The sequence below is a fragment of the Mustela nivalis genome (genome assembly GCF_964662115.1).
Source record: "Mustela nivalis genome assembly, chromosome: 4".
NCBI classification, from domain to species: Eukaryota; Metazoa; Chordata; class Mammalia; order Carnivora; family Mustelidae; genus Mustela; species Mustela nivalis.
Window position 1 is genome coordinate 118,939,964 of NC_139023.1, and position 22,206 is coordinate 118,962,169.

General features: G+C 35.4%; 1 protein-coding gene and 1 pseudogene across 8 annotated transcripts in view; one reads left to right on the forward strand and one right to left on the reverse strand.

Moving 5' to 3' along the window:
* PTPN13 (protein tyrosine phosphatase non-receptor type 13) overlaps nucleotides 1-22,206 on the reverse strand; it is a 203,667-nt gene that overhangs the window by 38,417 nt on the left and 143,044 nt on the right. For 2 of the 7 annotated variants that reach the window (XM_082726629.1, XM_082726625.1), the window contains 13 exons: nucleotides 21,505-21,922; nucleotides 21,271-21,368; nucleotides 19,646-19,702; nucleotides 12,912-13,001; nucleotides 12,474-12,581; nucleotides 11,950-12,081; nucleotides 8,062-8,525; nucleotides 6,842-6,988; nucleotides 5,534-5,627; nucleotides 4,833-4,918; nucleotides 4,011-4,170; nucleotides 2,418-2,632; nucleotides 2,203-2,301 (listed from right to left, as the gene is read on the reverse strand). In XM_082726629.1, coding sequence (XP_082582755.1) covers nucleotides 2,203-2,301; nucleotides 2,418-2,632; nucleotides 4,011-4,170; nucleotides 4,833-4,918; nucleotides 5,534-5,627; nucleotides 6,842-6,988; nucleotides 8,062-8,525; nucleotides 11,950-12,081; nucleotides 12,474-12,581; nucleotides 12,912-13,001; nucleotides 19,646-19,702; nucleotides 21,271-21,368; nucleotides 21,505-21,922 — 2,168 coding nt within the window. The remainder of the gene's footprint in view (nucleotides 1-2,202; nucleotides 2,302-2,417; nucleotides 2,633-4,010; nucleotides 4,171-4,832; nucleotides 4,919-5,533; nucleotides 5,628-6,841; nucleotides 6,989-8,061; nucleotides 8,526-11,949; nucleotides 12,082-12,473; nucleotides 12,582-12,911; nucleotides 13,002-19,645; nucleotides 19,703-21,270; nucleotides 21,369-21,504; nucleotides 21,923-22,206) is intronic. The other 5 variants (XM_082726626.1, XM_082726628.1, XM_082726627.1 and 2 more) reach the window with 5 other exon arrangements.
* LOC309862622 (large ribosomal subunit protein eL39 pseudogene) lies at nucleotides 13,021-14,975 on the forward strand (annotated as a pseudogene). Its single transcript has one exon. The product of its transcript is annotated as a large ribosomal subunit protein eL39 pseudogene (transcript).

Consider the following 22,206-nt stretch of genomic DNA (forward strand, 5'->3'; position numbering starts at 1 on the left):
CATATATAAATATCATATATAAAAATAACTGTTGGGCACCTCCATGGCTCAGTGGGTTAAGTCTCTGCTTTTGGCTCAGGTCATGATCTCAGAGTCCTGAGATCGAAGCCCACATCGGGCTCTCTGCTTGGTGGGGAGCCTGCTTCCCCTTCTCTCTCTGTGCCTGCCTCTCTGCCTACTTGTGACCTCTCTCTCTGTGTCAAATAAATAAATAAAATCTTAAAAAAAAAACCCAACTCTTAATATTACATGACTTATACTATATTTTATAATTTGTATCCTTTTTTAAAAATTTTTTTTTTTAGGATTTTATTTTTAAGTACTCTCTCTATCTAACGTGGGGCTCAAACTCAGGACCCTGAGGTCAAGGGTTGCATGCTCCACTGACTGAAATAGCCAGGCACCCCTGTAAATTACTTTCAAATTTAGGTTTCTATCATGAGTGCTTTCTGAAGTCCTTACACATGCTTTGAAAAAACTGCATAAAACTGTGTAATGATCCCACAGTGGCTATGTCTTACATTTATTTCAGAATTATTTCATATGGGAATTGTTGCTAACTTTTTACTATTAACAGAAATCCAGAGATTCTTTGTATGTACATTTCCACCCCAGTTTCTCGTTATTTCTTTATAATTTTCCATTTTTAAAAAGATTTTATTTATTTATTTGAGAGAGAGAGAGAGATAGAGATAGCAACAGAGAGCACAAGCAGGAAAGAGAGGAAGAATCAGGCTTCCTGCTAGGCTTCCTGCTAGGCAGGAAGCCTGACATGGGGCTGGATCTCAGGACCCTGGGATCATGACATGAGCCCAAGGTAGCTGCTCAGCTGAGCCACCCAGATGCCCCTCCGTGCAATTGTCTCTTTAATAATCAGCACATAGGATGTTCTTAAAGGCCTTGTTAATATTTCCAGATTGCTTTCTGGAAGGGTTGTATCAATTTTAACACTCATTAAGAGAGTTCCACTCAGTTCTTATCTGGTGCCAAAAATCAATGAAATTCTCATAAAATGCTGTTTAAAATACACCTTCAGAAATGATGCTTTCCTAGTAATGTCCTAACACTACCCACCTCTCTGATATAAAAGCCAAGATTTCTGGGGCTAGACATTCCTGCCTTTCATATCCAGGAGTCATGTTTATTATTAATGGAATACTCTTTTAAGTAGACAGGACAAAAATCTGTCTTTCTTCAGTTGTATTATTATTCGTATGGTTTCCTACCTATCAGCATGTAATTTATAAATAACCATCATAATAGATTTTGGATCCTTTAACTGTTTCCTTGACATAAGAAAGGGAAATAGACAAACATATTGCTTACTCTATAATTTCTGGAATTAAAAATAAAGGCATAAATTTTTTTTTTTTTTAAGATTTTATTCACTTATTTGACAGAGAGAGACATAGAGAGGGAATACAAGAAGGGGGAGTGTATTCACTTATTTGACAGAGAGAGACATAGAGAGGGAATACAAGAAGGGGGAGTGGGAGAGGGAGAAGCAGGCCTCCTGCTTAGCAGAGAACCCGATGCGGGGCTCAATCCCAGGACCCTGGGATCATGACCTGAGCCGAAGGCAGATGCTTAACTGACTGAGCCACCCAGGCGACCCTAAAGGCAGAAAAGATTAAATAATTTTCATTTTTATCTAAACTAGCTCAGAATGAGAATTATGCTTTCCAGTTTGGTTCAATGAAGAAATGAACAAAAGGGTTTTTTTTTTTTTTTTTAAAGATTTTATTTATTTATTTGACAGACAGAGATCACAAGTAGGCAGAGAAGCAGGCAGAGAGAGAAGAGGAAGCAGGCTCCTCGCTGAGCAGAGAGCCTGATGCGGGGCTTGATCCCAGGACCTTGAGATCATGACCTGCGCAGAAGGCAGAGGCTTTAACTCACTGAGCCACTCAGGCGCCCCGGACAAAAGGGTTTTGTAACCATTATTTTGTATCTTTTCCTAATTACGCTTAGAAAACAAACTCCTACAATTCTAGAATTCAAGAAGGGGAAAGGAGAGAAAGGAAAGTGAACTGAATTACTTTATATTACAAATGCAGGATGCACTCAGAGACTTCATGACTCCTAGCTAAAGAATAAGGTAGGATGAAACCCAGGAGCCATCAATCAATGATGAAACCACTGTAGCTGAATTAATCACTCAACTGCTATTCTATAAAAATACAGACTTTTCACAGGTCTCACCAAAAGAGCAGGGTCGATTTCCGGTAGCACACCAGGTGAAGGTCTACAGAGCAGCAAGGATACTTCTGGGGATGTACCCCTGAGAGCAGATATGACTTCCTAGGGGTACCATGAATGAGAAACAAAGATACAGTTCAGCCAAAATTATGAAATCATTATGAAAGGCCAATCCATCTCATTATTAGAAGTGCTACATTTAACATCTGGAGGCTCACCTGCTGCGACAGTCCTTTCAAAGAGGCTCCATTCACTTTCAAGATAACATCTCCCACATCAATTTTTCCACTTTCTGCTGCTGGCTGTCCAGGAAAGAGCTTTTTAACCCTTACTATGCTGGCATTCATTTGTTCAGGAATCAGACTGTCTTCTCGAGAAAAACTGAATCCTAGACCTGAGCTATTTTTAAACAATTTTACTTCAAACGTATTCTCTGGAGAGAAAAAAAAAAGATACAAAAAACTTAAATATTCTTAACATGCTATCTTGAGATTAACATATTAATATACACACACACAAATATACTTTAAGACACATCTTAAAAAAGCCCATTTCCTCAGATAATTTACAGCTTTATAGGCACTTACTGTGCTTTTATTCTATATTCAAATCCTACCTCACACTCTTTTTTGTTAAGAAAACTTAATAAACTAAGCTGAATGAACTAAGCTACTTGAACAGGAGAGGGTTTTGATATTAAGGTTCTGAAAATAAAATCATGTTTCAATCCCATGTATTTTAAAAGACTGTAGAATAACATAAAAAAAAAAAGAGAAAAATCTGGGAAAGGAGAGGAATGAGGAAAATTTGGGTACATAATGGGAGAGAGATAGTAAGAAGAGCAAAACAAATGTTAGAGAAGGGTAGAGGAAAGTAAGTGGCTATTCTAATGTTTTAGTGAGGCATACTTTACTCTAGTAAGCTGCAAGAGCATTTTGAAGAAATTCTCATCAACAAAATAAGCTGAAAGAATAATAACCAGTAAAGAATGAAAAAACACATTTAAAGAAGGAGTGATGGAAAAAATAAAGAATACCAGGTAGTAAGATAAAGTGAGTATGCTAATTTTCTTTTCATAATGAGATAAAATAATACAGGTTGGGCTAATTTTTCTCCTTATATTTGTGACTAATTCAGAGGTACTAACATTTGGCAATCAAAGAAGGATTTAAAATAAAAGACAACAATGACTATATACCACCACCATCATTTATAAAGTAAAGGACATCTATGCCCCTAAAAATGAGATAAATGGAATCTCAGAATAAAGGATATTTTTGTATTATGAACATTTTTAGCCTTACGAAAGGCTACATCATTCTTAATTTTCTTATTTTCCTACCAAGCAGTGTTATGTCCAAGGGGCTTGCAAAATTTTTAAGAAAGACCACTATCTGGCAACTATGAGGCGAATTTCTGCCTAGGGTTAGCTTGACAGATTCATAAAATTAAAGCAAAATATAGAAAATGTTAAGAGTCAAGGTTTCATATGGATTTAAAGCCATTCTCGGCAATTATTTGTATTTATTTTTTCCTTTGAAAATTTCATTTGAATTTTACACTATTGAAAGCACTATTAGGTGGCCATAATTTGTCTTATGTATGACTTCATTAACCAAGGTCTTTCAAACTCTAAGAGGTGCACATAGGTGTCTTAAAAAAATTGCTATAGTGCTCCATCAGATTATTTACAGTTGACAAGAGTAATTAGAGAAAACTCAGCCATGAATTATGATCCAATATATAAAAATTAAATTTTGAGTAAGTCAGTAAGAAGTTAAAGGTGAGATGACAGTCTCTCAAGGCCTGACCTTCAGTGACAAAGCTGTAGTCTTTGATATGAGTCATTTTCTTCGTTTTTTCTGGGGCTTGACCTTGGGCATCTGGATCTGGAAGGGTACACTGTGGGGACAGGGGGACACGTTCTTTGGATGCTGGAGACTGCCCCTTTTCTAATAACAGGTGAACCACCTGGACAAATGGAATAGCACTTCATTAACTAAGAAGAATTATAAGAAAGTAGATAATTTTTTTTTGGTATAGTTGTTGGTATAAAATCATGTACGGTAACTACTCAGTCCACCAAAATATAGGTAGAGGAAGAAAAAAAATGAAGAAACAAAGCAAGGGATTGAAAATTTCAAAATCAAGGTTTTTTTTTTTCTCTTTCCCTCTGCCCTTCTCTCGCTTTTTCTTAAAAAAAAAAAAAAAATTTTGTCTTCTAGAATGAACATAAACATGTTATAGAAAATTTGGGCACTAGAATAAAATTACCACTATAATATACAGACCATTAAAAATAATTTGGTAAACTTCAGAAAAAAAATTTAGCCTTTGGCTGAAAAATGACTAGAAATGAAGATCACTAGGTATTTGTAGATGTTTACAAAAATTTTAAAAATGCAATCCCCACCATTTCTCCTGTCATATCTAGTAATAATAGGGCTAGAAAAATCTCTGTCATAATACTTGCTTCCCAATTTGAAGGAAAAGAAAATACCAGAACATTTACAGGAATCAGGCTTGGTTTCTTGACTAACAAATTTGGAGACATAAGCGAGACAAATATTATTCACACATTATTATGTGCTTCTAACATATCTTAAAAGGTTGGTATAATGAGCTATTATTACTTGTCCGGTATTTCTCAGCGTTTCCACAGCCTGCTTGTGGGTAGCTCCTTCCAGACTAACTCCATTGACAGCAAGGACCCGATCACCTATAAATTAAGAGGTAATTTTGAAAAAAGCAATTATAAGATAAAGATTCTATATGCTTTTTAATATCTTGTGCTATTGTTTTATATTAATTTATTTGAGGAGAGACTGAGAAATTCTGGACAAACTCAAGTCACAGAGTCTCTTTAATACATATCTACTTTCCAAATTCTATGACTAATCTTAAATACAATTTTGAACAAGATATTATTGTATGTATTATAGAATCAATTTAAATCATGGAAAAAGATAAACTGACTACAAATGTAGAGAGATTGGAAGAAACTAACCTAGTTAGTTTTTATTAAAAATGTAGACGTCAGTGTTTTTACAAAGGCACTATTCCTTTCCCATTTTCTGGCAATTTGCTTCTTCAAAAGTACAAAACACAAAATAAAACACTGTCAAGATATTTTCTGATACTAGAGAATAGGCTGAAAAGAAGAGTTTTTAGAATGACATCAGGGAGTTTTTTAACACTTAAGTCTTAAAATAATTGCACATGTTTTTATTTTATATTATGAATATTTGAAGTCTCTATCAACTTTCTAATTTCTTATTTATTTGTTGAAGTGATAATCCTATGTATAATTCCTGTACACACACAGACACTCTACCTTTGTGAATTCTACCATCGGACTCAGCGGCTCCCTTGGGAATAACAGCTTTCACATAAATGCCACCATGTCTGACACTGGTATTCACACCTCCCTAAGTGGAAAAAGACAAATAAAATAACATTTTGTCATATGGATAATTTCACATTTCATCTTTCAAATCTGAGACCTAGAAAGCATTCAGTTCCTCAGCCAAAGCATCAGCACATCAGCACATGCAATTAATTCAAAACCCAAGAATATTTCTAGCCAGGTTTTCCAAATGTAAAGCAGTTACTCTTTAGAAAAACTCTTTACTCAGAAAACAACATGCTGGGTCTTGAGTATATGAATTGCTCTCCCTTTGTAAGTCTCTCTCATGCATTACGAGCAAGCAGAAAGCAAAATCCATCTATGCAAAATTAGTATGAGAACATGACTGTCAGAAAAAAAACAGCATATAGAGTAATTTACTTCAGATCATTTTTGGTAAACTGCAACTTGCAAATCTATAAGTCAAGGAACTTTTTTTTTTTTTTTAATTTTAAAAGGCTTTGATAGGTTAGTGTTGTTACACTGTAAATGAGACTTAATGAGTAGATTCTCATTTCTTGTGAATGCACAGGTTTTAGTTCCCTTCACAACAGGAAGATAATAAAATTCTAAAGAAGTCAAGGGCAAGAGGTAAAGAGTTACAATATTTTTAAAAGTGCTTGAAAATTAGGTTTTCTTTTTGACTTATATATGTTAATAGTGCTATTTCTACCATGCTTTAAAATGGCTTTTCCTAACTAACAATATCCTTTAAATGTCATAAAGATAAATAAACAATTTAGAATTAATAGACTAGAATTCTAAAGTATTTTCATCAAGTAGCCTATGCTTATATTTAAAGACTATAAAAGTACATATGTTCCTTGGGAACCTCTAATTTTAATATACTAGTCATGTTTACAATTAGGATATATTATGGGAAGAAAGGGCATGTAAATACACATTAGAATTTATGATGTAGGTTAAAGTGCGTTACCCGATGTTCATGTAGAAGTGTCAAATGTATGTAAAACATACTTATTAATTTTATATTTTCTTAGTCTTGTGTTCAGATTAAGCATTATGAAATCTATGTAGTTTAAGTAAGTAGGATTTGTCTAATTTCTTTTAAACCACAGGAAAAGTCACTAGCACACAGCTTTTTAAAAAAGTTTTAAGATAAAATTTCAATTTGTAATTTGGGAAATTATTTGACATGTTTCCCTTCAGAAGCAAAATAAATAAGTTGGCATACAATAGGTTGCTGGAAATGGAGAAGAGAAAACATTTGAAAACCTTGTCAAACAGTACCGTGACACTTATCCCCAAGCTGTTATCATTTTTAGCCAGTTCAACCTCAAAGATATCTCCAGGTTTAGGAGGTGATGAAGGAAAAGTTTTAAAATTCATTTTGTTGGATGTATTCATTGAGGAGGAAGATTCCTTAACAAAGAAAAACAAACAAAAGGATTTCTTGTTAGAGTCAAAATGAATTACTACTGGAAGATCAATATATGGTTTTTGGAAAACTTAAGGAAAGCAAGATATTAAGGGATAGACTAAATTCAAAGATCATGAGGGCTGGAAGCCATCTCAGAGATCATCTAATCCAATGCCTTTATATTTTATGGTTGAGGAAATTGAGGTCTAGAGATTAAAGGGCTTGCTTCAGGTCAAACAGCTAGATAAGGCAGAGTGAAGCCCAGAATCCAGCTCAAACCTGGCTTTTACATAATCCTTGTCCAATGTTTTTTATGCTTTCACATTCAGAAAGTATTTCTATTTCCTTAAAAATCAATATATATCAAGCAGCAGCTTTCAACTGGGACCTCTAAAATGAAGGGGCTTCATGCTTACTTTGGTTACATTATACAAATCCAGTATAAACAGCGGCACAACAGCCAAGCCCCATTTGTAAGGGCATAACCCTCTTATGCGGAATGTTGATTCCTCCATGAATCAAGAGCTTAAGTTTCTTCTCTGAATCCGCTTGTGAATGTGAGTTTACATTTACATCATTTCTAGGAAATGAGCAATTCTGTATGTTGTTGTTCTTATTATTTTCATATGTTCAGAACTTTAGAAGAATTTAGGCTATCCACATAGTCAACTGCCCATTACACGAACTGTTTAAGAACAGTTCGTAATATTCCAGATATTAAATTCTTATTGATAAAAACATTAAGTATGCAAGAGACAAACAACCTGTAGAAAATAATCATAATCTGATTATTCATTCCTTTCCCAACTTCCAGGTTGCAAGTATCCAGTATCATAGCCATTTTAGAGTTAGTATTCAAAGCTGCTAAATTGTCTGAAAGTTAGCATCAAATGCAGTAGCAGTTAGTAACAGAGGACATAAACTATTCCTCCTTTCCAGAATAAGGTAAGCCGTTTATAGTAGGTTATTCTCCTCTGTAATATATTTGCTGTTGTTTGTTTTATTCAATGAAAAAAAAAAAAAAAAGAAAGAAAAGAAAACAACAACAAACCCAGAGATTCAAATTAAACTATGCCTTTTTTGGTGTTTGATGATCCTGACTGCTCGAATAAGTAGCTTCATCCATGTCTGAATCTCCGCGGTCAGAGTAATCTGTTGCATCAGAAATGCCTGGTTTTTTTGTTTTGCCTCGGTTACTATCCGTAGCAGTCCTCTTCTTCTCAGTGGTTTTGGATATCACTGAAGGGGAAGGGCTGCCGCGCTGTGTTTCCTGCCACGTTCGGTCACCTGCAGGGCTGGCAAAGAAACCATTGACCTGGCTCTGGGACAAGCTGGCACTTTCAGTCCTGGAATCCTGAGAACTCAGGCTTCCTTCCCGCAGACCCCCAGACAGCCCAAAAGAGCTCTCTGAGACATGCCTTGGGGTACCCTGTGGCCAGCGGTGATCCTCAGAAGAATCTATAGCACTGTCTTGCATGTAGGAAGGTTTCTTCATATAGTTTTTCATGCCATTGGCCATGTGCACAGGAGTAGAAGGCACTAGAAGTCAAAATCCATCAAGGGGAATAACAGGTTAGTGACACACATACCTGTGCTCACATACTCGTACAGGGTTTCTTAATGATCGTGAAAGGATTTTACACAGCGTAACGTATTCATAACACCTGATCTGGGGCCTGGAGCCAAAATAAGGACCTGACAAATACCACAGGTGTTATTTTCTTTGCCCCTTCTTTTGGTCATTTCTGTTGCATCTTCTATGAAATGCATACCCCCCTTGCCTTAACTCCCCCTTTCCATTCTCCAATACCTATGTCAAGTCAGTCTCCTCTATGAAGACTTTGATTCCCTAACTAGAAATAATCTGAGTCATCAAAACTCCTTGCTCCTTATTTAATGGTTATTTATTTACTTATTTTATATTGTCCTTCCAGACTGCATTTTTTAGACTCCAAATAATTATCAAGGCAACCCCAAATGCTTTATATATGTGGTTCTTATCAAGAGCCACCTACAGCTTTCCTAAGTAAGACACAAATAAAAGATTTCAGGAAAAAAAATTACAGTTGTAAATTTATAAAAAATTAAAAGTTCTTTGTGAGCAAGTGAAACCAAGGGAAATTTAAAAGAGGAATGAGCAACTGGAGAGAAAATGTATGTAAAAATAACAAAAAATAATCAATTATCCCTAACAAAGAGTTTCTAAAAACAAGAAAGAGATGTAAAACTCCTGTACAACAAGGGTATGGAATGTAGACTGGAAATTCAGAGTGAAATACAAAACACAAGTATATGAAAAGATATTCTCATCTTGCTCAGGGATGTGCATTTTTCTAGCTCTGTGGCTGATGTAAATGAGAATGACTGATAATTTCTCACACCACTATTGGTGTGAGGAGAGCACTGTCAAATGTACATGGCTGACTAAACATTAATAAAACTTGGGCAATAGATAGCACTTGTCGAAAATTCAAATGGGCATATGCAATCTACTTCTAAGGGTCTAACCTCTAGGAATATGTACATATTCCAGTGGTGTATATACAAGTGTGTTTGTTGAAAACCACATTTATAAAAGAATTATAGCTAACCTGGATATACAATAAAAGAAAAACATTACATTTTGATGCACCCATGACATGAAATATATCACCACATGAAAAAAGTGTATATTCATGGATGTTTAGAATATGGAGTATGCAACTTGCAAACTGATATGAAGATTAAAAAAAAAAGTGTGTGTGTGTGTACACAAGAGGCAGTATTTTTTCCCCCCCAAATTTATCTCTTATATACAAAAAATGACATAGTCATCAAAGAGTTTCCCTAGAGAATGGGGATAAGGGAACTTTTACTTTTTACTTCATTGATTTCTGTATAAATTGGATTTGTTTTAACTAACTAGTATGTATTCTATAACTTTAAATATATTAGCAAACCAAGAAAAATAAAAACCTTTCCCTTTGGTGGTTGATATTTGAGACAGAAAGCCCAAGGTATATACTGGTAATGTTCTAGGTTCTTTGAGTTTTATTTCAAGTTACACCACAGTATAGCTAAACACATGGTAAGATTAATCTAGCTTTCTGAAGTTAACAGTTTCACAGAACTATACTTTGACATTATGCTTTTAACTTTTATTAAGAATGAATAGTAAAAAATAAAATAACCACATGAAAGTCTGCTAAAAAGAAAAGCTTTATTGGTCCTTACACTAGGTAAAGTTTCTCTGCTAAATGCTCTCAGTACCTTGGACTTCTTAAATTTTATCAGTTACAATGAGACATTTGTTTAGCTGGTTGTTCAATATTTGCCTTCCCTGATAAAGTATAAGTCCCATGAGGCTAGCAGAGTTTGTGTCCCGCACATCACAGGCATTCAGTAAACATTTGTTGAACAAATGAATGCATTTTATATAAAATATCTATTTAAAAGAAAATCAAGAGGGGAGTCCCTTAGAGCTTTATTTAGATGGAAAATGAGTTTCTTCTGAATTCATATGCTTCTTTAGCTAAAAAAGGGAGAATAAAAGATCCCATTATTTTTCCCTTTTTTTTGGGTCTTGGCTGCTTGAAAAGAAGTTGCTACATTTTCAAATGTAATCATCTTCCTCTGCCTAAGATGATCAGGCTACAATTAGATTATAAGGCTCTTTTGGGCAGTGATGGTGTTTTCTATTGTGTTTGTTCAAGTAACAAGTACTGAAAACATTATTTATATATGTACATATTTTGTATACACACACAATATATATATATATAAAATACTTAGTGAATAAAAGAAACTGCAGTCAAAATAACTCATCTGTATACACCTGAGAAAGTTTTATGTCACAACATATGGTAAAAAACGTTTTCTTTTTGTTTCTATTGTATCTTAATTGTCTGAAATTATGCCAAAAATCCACTATCTAAACTTGTTTCAATGTAACATTGAAATATTCTTTTACATATTTCTCAGTATCTTTGGGATGACGGTAACTCACACATAATCAGCACTACAACATTTTTGAAAAATACTGTTAAAAATGACCCAAAAAAACCTCACATGTAAATGCTTAATAGGTACCAGGCAATGTGCTAATTCTTTACATGTATTATCTCATTTAATATTCAAAACCTATAAGATAAGCACTTCGTATTCAGCATTTGATATATGAGTGGATTGAGGTTTAGCAAATTCAAGTGATTTGCTTGGGGTATCCAGTATTGAGCAGTGGAGACAGAGTCTGATCCTAGATTTTGGAGCTCTTCCCACTGCACGTGCTATGTGTCCTTCTCTCACAAACACTGCCTCACAACTCTGTGCAAGGTAGACAAGGCAGAGCCAAGATCACTGTCTCATTCTTAACAAAAAACAACCATGACTCAAACTCAAGTCATCTCATCTTGGTCAAGGGCCTTTTCTGCCACAACATGCTAATGGCAGGAATTATGAGACAAAATGGTATGGTCATGTTCTAAAATTCTGATGTTTTTATATTTTTATTTTTTACAGTCTTGTTCAGGTTAGGACTTCGTAGATAATAATTACACAGTTATATTAATTGGACAAGGGTGAAGAGTTTTATTTCTTTTTTTTTTATTTTTTTATTTTTTTAAAGATTTTTGCCCACTTTCTTCTTCTTTTTTTTTTTTTTTTTTTTTAAGAGTTTTATTTCTGATTTGGCCTAGGAAGTGATGGAATGCGGCAAGTACTCAGGATTTACTTAAGTGACATCGATTTGGCACAACAAATCCACTTTTATGCATAGAGTACTGAAGATGAATGAGAGAGAAAATCTCAGAAGTGATGAATGAAAAGTTACACTAATGTATAATATTAAACAGAGCTACATATATTAAATTTTCAGGAAGGAAATAAGGACCTTAAAACGACCTGGAGCTTTAATCCCATTCATGATATGGAAGTACTTGTGAAAAGTGAAACAGAATACACAGCTAAGAAACATCCAAAACATTACCTTTGGGTATCTTCTCTTTTGGCTGAGAGATAACAAGAGTCACATCTTCAGGAGCTTTTTGCAAAATTTCAATTGCGGCATGGTGGCTGACCCCCTCGAGACTCACACTATTCACAGATATTAAACGGTCTCCTGTAAAAAGAGACAATCCAGTATTTTCTTTCTTTTTTTAAAAAAAGATTTTATTTATTTATATGACAGACAGAGATCACAAGTAGGCAGAGAGGCAGGCAGAGAGAGGGGGAAGCAGTCTCCCTGCCAAGCAGAGAGCCCCATGTGGGACTTGATCCCAGGACCTGAGATCATGACCCCAGCTGAAGGTAGAGGCTTTAACCCACTGAGCCACCCAGGCGTCCGACAATCCAGTATTTTCAAAAACAAAGAGAAATTCATGCTAAGTCTTAGAAATGCTACTGCCAATATTATTTTTCACTATCTTTGTTTTTCCCGAGTTCTACTTTTGTCATCTGTGCAAATTCATGCCTGTCAGTTAAGTACTCAGGAAATCACCTAATGTGAAGTACCTGGCTTTAAGCATCCATCCAAGTCAGCTGGTCCTCCAGGGGTAACTGAACTAATAAATACACCTAGATCCAGTCTTCCCATCTTCTCTCCACCAATGATTTGAAATCCTGGGAAAAGATACATTTAAGAAAGATTTTCATGACACTAGTGCTTTCAAGGACTAATGAGCAGTCTGTCTGATGCAGAGAAGTGTAGAGATTCTCAGATCAGATATGATCAGTAAATAACACATGTGAAATGGGACTGTTGAATTCGGTAAAGTTCTGTTTATGAGCATTTCATCTTTCACATTTCCTGACTAGGTGGGTGGGGTGAAGGGGCTGTGGGGAGGCAACCAGTATCTTGATCCATGGTGGGCTGGTGCCTCAATGCCAATGTTATACTACAGAATGTTTCTTTTTGAACTCTTACTCCCTTGAAGAATCTCAGTGACTTACCTAAGCCATACTTTGCATCTTTTTTCAGGTTCACCAAGGTGATCTCCCTTTCTGGTGAAGATACTATGCTCCATCTTTTGTGTAGCACATCTATTGGAAAAGTATAATGTTAAGATAAAAGAAACATAACACCTCAGGCATTAAGACCATCTGCTTGTCCCAATTTAAATGTTAATAAAATTCATTAATAGATTACTTGGTCACTTCCAAATTCTCTTTCAAGTAATATTACGCCATCATCTTGTGTATTGAATGTGATTGATAGTTGACAAAAGGACTGATTATCACATGGTTCAGTATGTGACTATCATGCCACTGACATCATCATGTTAATTCCTCATAAATGATTCCCTGTGAAATAAGTATATTTCAGGTACAAATGAGCAAATAACTCTCAAGAGTTTAATAAATGACTTGAGCAGGTTTACTCAGCTAGTACAGGCAAGAGCCGAACCTTAAACTTAAGTTTTCTGACACTGTTTTTCTGTTACATCATAGGTGACTTCCTGAATTTGACAATGCTCACTATATTAAGAATTTTCCAGTAACTAGTGGTTTACATTTTTACTTGCAATGAATAAAATATTCATGGTCAGTTGTATGGCAAAACAGCAACAAGAGGAAAATGCATTTACTTTAAAAAATCCTGCTAATAATGACTTGGCTAGCACATTTATGTTCTCAAAGGACTTTTATTTACTTATTTGTGGAGAAATCTTATGAGTTAGGTAAAGAGATTTTAAATTACAGCTTTGCAGATGGAGAATAATAGTTCTTGACTTGTTCAGCATTACAGCTAGTATCACTCCCAGTAAAATGCCTTTTGTCAGGCTTTCTCTTTTTCGCTGCCGTCCTGCTGTGTGTGGCTGACTGTTTCTCACCATGTCTTCTCCCAAGACTTTCAGAATCAAGCGATTCCCAGCCAAGAAACAAAAGCTGAATCGTCCCATTCCCCAGTGGATTCGGACGAAAACTGGTAATAAAATCAGGTACAACTCCATGAGAAGGTGCTGGAGAAGAACCAGGCTGGGTCTAGAAGGCGTCACATATCATGCGATGACACACCTGACTGGCACACATATTTACTTAAGTTGTGTGAAGATCATGTGTTCTATCCTTGTCACTCTGTAAAACATCCTTCCTACCTGGCTAATAGACACATTTTATCAGGGAATAAAAGTGAGACCTTTTGGCTCTAAGGAAAAAAAAAGCCTTAGTCAGTACTTGATAAATGCTAGTTAAATAAATTGAGGGAATGTTAGCATCAGAGCTAGAATTTACTTTTCATATTTCCACTGAGGGCTTTTTTTTTTTTTTTTTTTTGAGTAGGTTGATCATTCACAAATATCACCTAAATTAAAGCAATAAATATGCTACTTAAGTGTCATGTTAATAAAACTACTTCATCTACTTAGCAATCTGAGCAATGTGAACACACACACACACACACACTTTCTTTCACCTCTATCTATTAAGGGCTGAATTGTGTCCCTTTACCCCCACCCCCAAATTTATATGTTGAACCCCTGACTCCTAGTACCTCAGAACTTAACTGTATTTGGAGATAGATTAATAAATAATTAACATGAGTTCTTTAGGGCAAATCCTAATCCAGTAGGACTGGTGTCCTTAAAAGAGGGAATTTGAATACTGACATGTGCCTGCCTATGGGCACACAGAGGGAAGACCATGAAGACAGAGGGAGAAGACTGCCATCTACAAGGTAAGGAGAGGGGTCACAGAAGAAATCAATGCTGCCAACATCTTGATCTCAGAGTTCTAGCCTCCAGAACCGTGAGAAAATAAATTTCCATTCTTTAAGTCACCCAGTCTGTGCGATCTTGTTTTAGCAGCTCTAGCAAATTAATATACTTATTAATATCAATTATAATTCAATAGTTCCAACTGGTTTGTGTCAGAGCGGTGGTACTGATGGTAGATGAACGCAACATATTAGGGAAGATAATTTCTGTAAACAAAACTTTCAAATTAATCTCTAAGTAGTTCTTAAGCCTACTGAAGCTTTTCGAAAATTACAGATTATTTGCCAATATATCACTATCCATGGATTTAAAATTGTATAAATAAGTTATAAAATAAGTAGCAATTTACTTATTATAATAAGTTATAATAAGTAGCAAGTTACATAACATGTATTAATGCTTAAATGATGCAAATGCGATACTTCATATTCTAGAAATAAGCCATTTTAATACCAGAAAAAAATAACAAGAATCATTTGCTCTCTCAAGTAAATTAACTTTATCCCTTAAACACTAAGAATTAATGCAATTGGCTAGCTCTCTGTAGTATACGTATCCCTATTTCATTGTTTCTTTTTGCCTACAACTTAGTTATAATTGATCAGAGTAGTAGTAGTTCAGTATTTCTAATTAATTTATAAGATTTCAAAAAGAAAAAAATCACTGGACAATGGTGTGAAAGACCATTATATATCGGGAATGTGTATATATATGTATATACATATATACACATACATATAAGAATAAAGCCCATGAATTAGTTAATGCCTAGCTTAATATCATCATCTTTTACCCTAAAATAGACAATAAAATGCTTTTATCCTAAAATAGACAAGAATCTCTAATTTTCAGCTCAGATGAACAAAATTCAACAGGACAAACCCATAAAATAAAGTGAAACAAATAAAAGGATAAGGTTAGGTTAAGTATTAAATGTATAGTTTTATCCCCATTGTGAGGACAAACTCCCTTTGCTTTATGCAAAGTGTTTTGCCCTCAATTATAAAACTGCTCAATAGTCTTAATGTGCCTAGAGTACCTGTAACAAGTCAAAGGTATGGATTCAAAGTATAAAATCCCATTTTCTTTTCCAATGTATGTACTAACAATATCTGTTACTTATCTTTCTTATTTGGCTAGTGTGTGTGTGTGTGTGTTTGAAAAGGTATTTCCCAGGTAAACATTATTAGAATATGTATATAAAATACACATACTAAATGTGCACTGTTTTTATGTACTTGTGTCTGGAAGCAACAGATGCAGCTCTCTACAGTCAAGGATTCACCAGTAGGATCTGCGTAATCACTCAGTTGATTACTTTTTCATCCTTCAAATGTTGACTGAACAACTTTCCTGTCAAAGTTCCTCACTAGGCAATTTGGGAAAATAATATATATATATGAAAGTTGGTGCATAGTAAATGTGAGCTTGAGAATCAGTCTGGCTACAAGAGCAAAGACAGACTGAATAATGGAAATGTTACCGCAGTCAATGAAACCGCTGTATTACAAAGGCATGATGAGTCAGGCCCGTTAAACAGGAGGGGCTTCTTCCTGCCAGAAATAAAGACTTCAAGAAAAAATGATTTTATTGGTTACAGTTATAGGTCCTTTTCAAGTGTCAGACAGCCCCGTGCTACCCAATCTATGAGGAACTGGACTGTAGGTGGAGACGACTCTGGATAAATCCATCAGTCATTCCAGGGGAAAAGGCCCATTTCAAATCTTGGAGATGATGGGTCAGCAGCACCATATTGATATAAAAACAAAGATAGGTATTTTTCATTATTATACTACCTAATATACTAACTGCTCCAATGGTAGGGAAAGGGGGATAATAACGGAAATGTCAGTGTTCTCTTTCTATGCCAGCACTAATTAGCTGAATAAATTGGGGCCACATAACATCTCTGGGACTTATTAAACTCACCCATAGAATGTAAAGGCTTGGTTTGAATATACTTTAAAGTTCCTTTCAGTTTCAATTTGGCTGACTCTATGTTTTGCTTCCGGTCAATTCCTGTGTCTGTTGAAACCTTCTGCGAGCACTTTGGACTTCAATTTTTATTATAATTTTCAACTTTGTATGTATTCTAATTAAGACTTACATGGAAAAATCTAGCATTAACATTATACTTGTCCTTGACATCTGACTAAACAAAGTGTTTTAAAATCTGCTTATGTAACACTTTATTACTTGGAATAGAGGTTGTTCACAAGGACAATAATCAGTCTTAATATTGGGGGAAAAAGCTTATTTCAGTGTCTGTACCAGGTTACTCCGCACTCGAATAACCTACTTTACGTGAACTTTTTGTTTTGTGCATCTTGTTGTTGTTGTTTTTTTTTTTTTTTTAAAGAATGACTTACAGGACCCATTATACACCTATCCAAAAAAATCCACAACAGATGGCCAACACACAGGAAAAGATAACTGATCAACACTGCTAATTTTCAAAGAAATGCAGACCTGAAAAATAAAAAAAAATTTTTCTTTTGAAGATTAGAATACACTGAATGTCCTTGCATGAAAATATAAGAGATCTTCCCTATGGGTTGAAAGTCCAATGAATGAAATATTCTAATCTCCAAAATGATTTAGGGATTCTTAAAGTAAGTGTATGTACTTAACAAAGAGTAGTGCCTCTCATTTTTAAGAGTCTAGTGTTTGACCCCATTTTTATGGTTTGGGTAGGAAGGAAGGTAATAAATTTAGCTAAGAGTTAGTTTTCAATTATATAGTAATCCTGATTTACAGTAAAACAAGAAACACTGAAAACCAATTTTACATCAATTTACCAATTGTTGCATCAGTTCTACATTTACCAATTTACCAATTGTTGCATCAGTTCTACATTTTCTTTGTTTTGGTTTTTACTCTCTTGGGAAGAAGAATTATAAGGAATGTGTGTGTATTTTTTAAAGATGAAGGAACTTTTTTTGAAATCACAGAGGTTTGTAATCCTTTACATATCTCTGTCTTATTACAAAATTCATGTGTTTTTTTCTTTTACCTTCTTTGTCAAGGTTCACATTATTTAAGGGTCTCTGAAAGTCACAAAAGGTTAAGATTGAATTCAATTTGTTGGTTCTTGTATTAAATGGTGAATAATTCAGTATTAACTGATGCTAAGTTCTAATTGTCTTCTAATAATCCTGACCAACAAGGAAGAAGACTGAAATTAGATAAGAAGTCCTATATTTTATTCATGGACAAGTAATTTAATTTTTGGATACTCAGTTACCTTATTTGGAAAAATGTGTTTGTCATGTTCTTTTGTATGAATTTTGGACTTGCTTCTTAATAGACCACTAAGTCAGGACTAGATGGTCAGATTTTAAGAGAACTTTGAAGAAAACAAGAACACAAACTTGTTTGCAAGCCAACTGGTATACACCTCCACAGGAAGGTGGGTCCTTAGCTGGGGACCCTAACCTCAGAAGATGAGGTTTCTGAAGGTTTAAACAGAGCAACTATCCTGCACATTTTGCTCATTTGGTGTCCACTGCAAATTCATATTCTTTTCCGTCAGAACCTAGGTTTAAACATTTGAGGTTCTCGGCTTTTATTAGATCATTATCCAGCTTCTTTCATAAGATTAGCTTGGAGAAACAATACCTACAAATGGTTAGGCATTATGATGTTAGGACACAGTCTAAAGAGTAAACGAGAGAATGGGCTCGGGAAACATGGTCATGTGATCAAATCATGGCTCCAGCACTTGTCAGCTCCTTGACATTCTGCACAACTCAACCTCTCTATGCTTTGGTTTCTCATTTGTGAAAAGGAAATAATGTTACTACCTGCCTCATAGGATGATTGTGGGGATTAAATGAGGGATTAAGCATAAAGCACTTAGAACACTATCTGACACAGGTAAGCACTCAATAACTATTAGTCAAAATTTTTACCATATGGACTTGTTAAAATTCAGCTATTTTGGACACAGAGGTATTCTAAACTAGACCATGCAAGACATTTGGTCACTGTAAAGCTATATATGATGGTCTTAGTAACTTTTTTAAAAAAAGATTTTACTTTTTTATTTGAGAGAGAGAGAGAGAGAGAAAGAGCAAGCATAAATAGGCAGGCAGAGGGATAGGGAGAGGTAGGCTCCCCACTAAGCAGAGAGCCTGATGTGGGGCTCGATCCCAGGACCCTGGGATCATGACCTGAGCCAAAGGCAGATGCTTAACTGAATGAGCCACCTAGGCACCCCCAAATTCTTTTTTTAAAAGAAGATTTGAGAACAAGTGCACCCATGCACAAGTGGGGGGAGGGGCAATGGGAGAGGGAGAGAATCTCTAGATGACTCTGCACTGAGCGTGGAGCTGCATGCCAGTTTGATCCCAGGACCCATGAGATCGTGACCTGAGCTGAAACCAAGAGTTGGATGTTCAACCGACGGAGCCACCCAAGCTCCCCTTCAAATTCTTTCCATAATATTTAGGATAAGACTTGGAACTAGTCCCTATTTATTTCTCTAGCATCCCTCTGGCCCCACAAGTCTCCATACTGAGACTCTTGCAGTTCCCTGAATCTGTTACCCTCTCACTTGTACCCCTGTCTGATTACACTATGACCTTGTTCTGGAATGCATACCCACAACATTCTGTTTGAATTGCCTCCTTTTATCTCAAGAGCCACCTCAAGCATCCTCAGTTAAAATAACTGCCTCAGTTAAAACTCTTATTAGTTAAGATTATCTTCCACCTGAACTACTATCTTATTAGCTCTCCAGGTGTCCTTATTTATAATCCATCATTTCTCTAGTACATCATCTAGTCTACATCACAGGTCCCATCACATCACCATGGTGCTGAAAATCACAACTCTTCTTTGACTCCAGAGTAAGATCTAAAATTCTTCGAATGGAATTGAAGACTCTTCCAGTATTATGTCCAAGACTATCTCATAAGGTACAAGAGAAAAGATATGATGGAAAGGAGGGGAAACATTTTGTAAACCTACCATTTTCTTTTAAAGGTACTTGGGATGAAGAATTTCCAGAACTATGCAAAGTCATTCCTGTGGCATAAATTAAATTATTAGACAGTTCATAAAATGGTCAGTAATTTCTGTTAAATTCATAAAAATCAATAAAACATTATGGTGGCAACATTTAAAAAAATTTACAATCAGAAAAATGTTTTCCCAAAATGGGCTTATGTATTATTTTTAATGTCTAAGTAAAGCATATCAGTTTGTTTTGCAGAATAAATTTAAACACAAATGTATTGTTTCTGGCAATGACATTTTGATATGTCAAATATGAAATGATGAAACTGAAATGAGTTTTAAAAGCATTTGTTCAAATGTTAAAAGAAAATTTAATATTCAGTAAGAATGAGTAACCTGAATCAAAAAACAAATGCAGAAAATAAATTTTCTTTCATGAGCGAGTTTTACTCTGTGTTTTTCAATGAAATATTTACTATTCTACACCTGATATGTGCTGGATTTTTATGTAGATGAAAGCATTTCTAATGAAAATAGCTTAGAATTTACAAGGGATCCCATTATATATGAATACGTTTTGAAAAGAGTTTTATAAAAGATTGAACTAGTGTCTTCTTAGGCCATTTTCAACATATAGGGTGGTGACCTATAAAAAGAAATCTTGCCTTTTATCTCTTTACGGTTTTTCACCAATTCAATTTAAGTTGATGCTGTTGTCATCTCTAAAAGCTGTGGAAACCCACACTGATAATGTAATGTTGCTTTCTGTAAAGATCTACCTACTGTAGAGCTCTCTTTGGACTTCATTTACTAAACAGATCTTCAACCCAGCTACAGATAAAAAAGTCATTTTTTTAACTTTGTGTAATTAGGGTTAAATGATCAAATGTTAGTCTAAGTGAGAGTTAACAAGTATTACTTGGTAAAATAGCAGAAGAGGGTGTTCTTGTTTCTCTTGTCTCCCCAGTTGCCTCCTATTACGAGGAGTCATTCACAACTCCGTGCTTAAATATATACTCCTCTGAAAGAGTCCAGTTGCATTTCCCTTTTACGATGCATTAAGGAACAGGAAACCTGAACTATTTATCTTATAAGAGAGTATGTGTTTATAAACTTCTATACTTAAATACTTAATATGTTCCAGCTAGATGGGAGAATTGGAAAAAAACTTAAAATCAACTAAGAATTTCTATCTACCAAACATAGTACATTTCACAAAATTATCTGGTTTGAGAGATAACTGCATTCCTGCTAAGCTGAAAGTACCCTAAATAAACCTTCCTTTAAAAAATACAGAAGGAGTGGAGCCCACTCCCACAAGCTGTATGGAAAATCCAAAGGAAGGCTATCCAAAGCCATGGTACCAGATTGTCTGGGTTCTCTCAGTACGACTGTCACAGTTTTTAACTGTGACCAAGAGAAAATGAAGTACCAGTCTGTGCCTTGAAGTAATCACCTGTTAATTCAGATTTTGATTTGACTTGGTGCATTTTAAGTAGATTAAAATTTCATATTCATAAGCAGTTTTGGCAATTAGGACATTGAAAAAAATAATATATTGGTCACTAACATTATTTCGTTCATTTCACTATGAACATGAGGTACTGGAGAAAGAAGGTAAGCTTATTTATGCTGACCTATAACATATGCTTGCCCCGGGTCTTCAAAGGATGAGGAGTCTGATTCCTGTTTCCTCCTTTCAGGACTTCTATTTAAACTTGCAACAGACTTTGAACTGAAGAGGGAAAAGGAAGGTAGGAGGGAATGTGTCAATGTAAAAAAATATGGTGAAAATAATAAAACGTCAAAACAAAAACAAATGTATGAAATGTAGAATTTTCACATATGTATTTGGGTAATGATGTTCTTACTTATTAAGTTTTGTGAATCCTGCCAAAGATTCTGTATCAGATCTTGCCATCTGGTGTAATGGTTTTCCTACCAACTCCGCAATGCTCTGTGGTGGGGATTCCATGTTAACAATGACATTTTTCCGATGAGGGTAGAGAGAGGCCTGACTGAGATCGTGGTATGATTTACTCATCCCTCTAGGCTTTTCCTCCCATGAAGCTTTGTCACTCTTCTCTTTTGCACTGTTTTGCAATGGCTGGTAAAGCGACAGCTCTGAGCAGGAGAGCCTCTTCAGAATCTCAGCTTGAACTGACAGAGGTCGAACGGCAAGTTTGTTCAGGGTGCTGCTGGCCAGACTGCCAGTGCTGATTGCTCGTCCCATATTAAATCCTCTAATGGACTCCGCTTGGAGATTCAGGCTCCTAAACGAAGCTCTCTCTACAAGGAAATAGGATGGCTTTACACGATGGAAACACCGCAGTACCTTTACGAGAAGCGTTAGTTCAATAAATAAAATACAGCATGCACTTTTTAATTGTTCTGATTGCCAACATAAGTAGCAGCTTTCCAAGTGTAGCAATCGAGAATCGGAAAAAGGAGTTGGGTTTTCAAACCATCTCTCCATCCTTGTAGCTCTATTGCAGCCAAGGCCTGGTCAGCATTTCCTACCTCATCTAGTGAATCCTGAGCATCTAATAATGTTTGGGCTTCAGGCTTGCTGA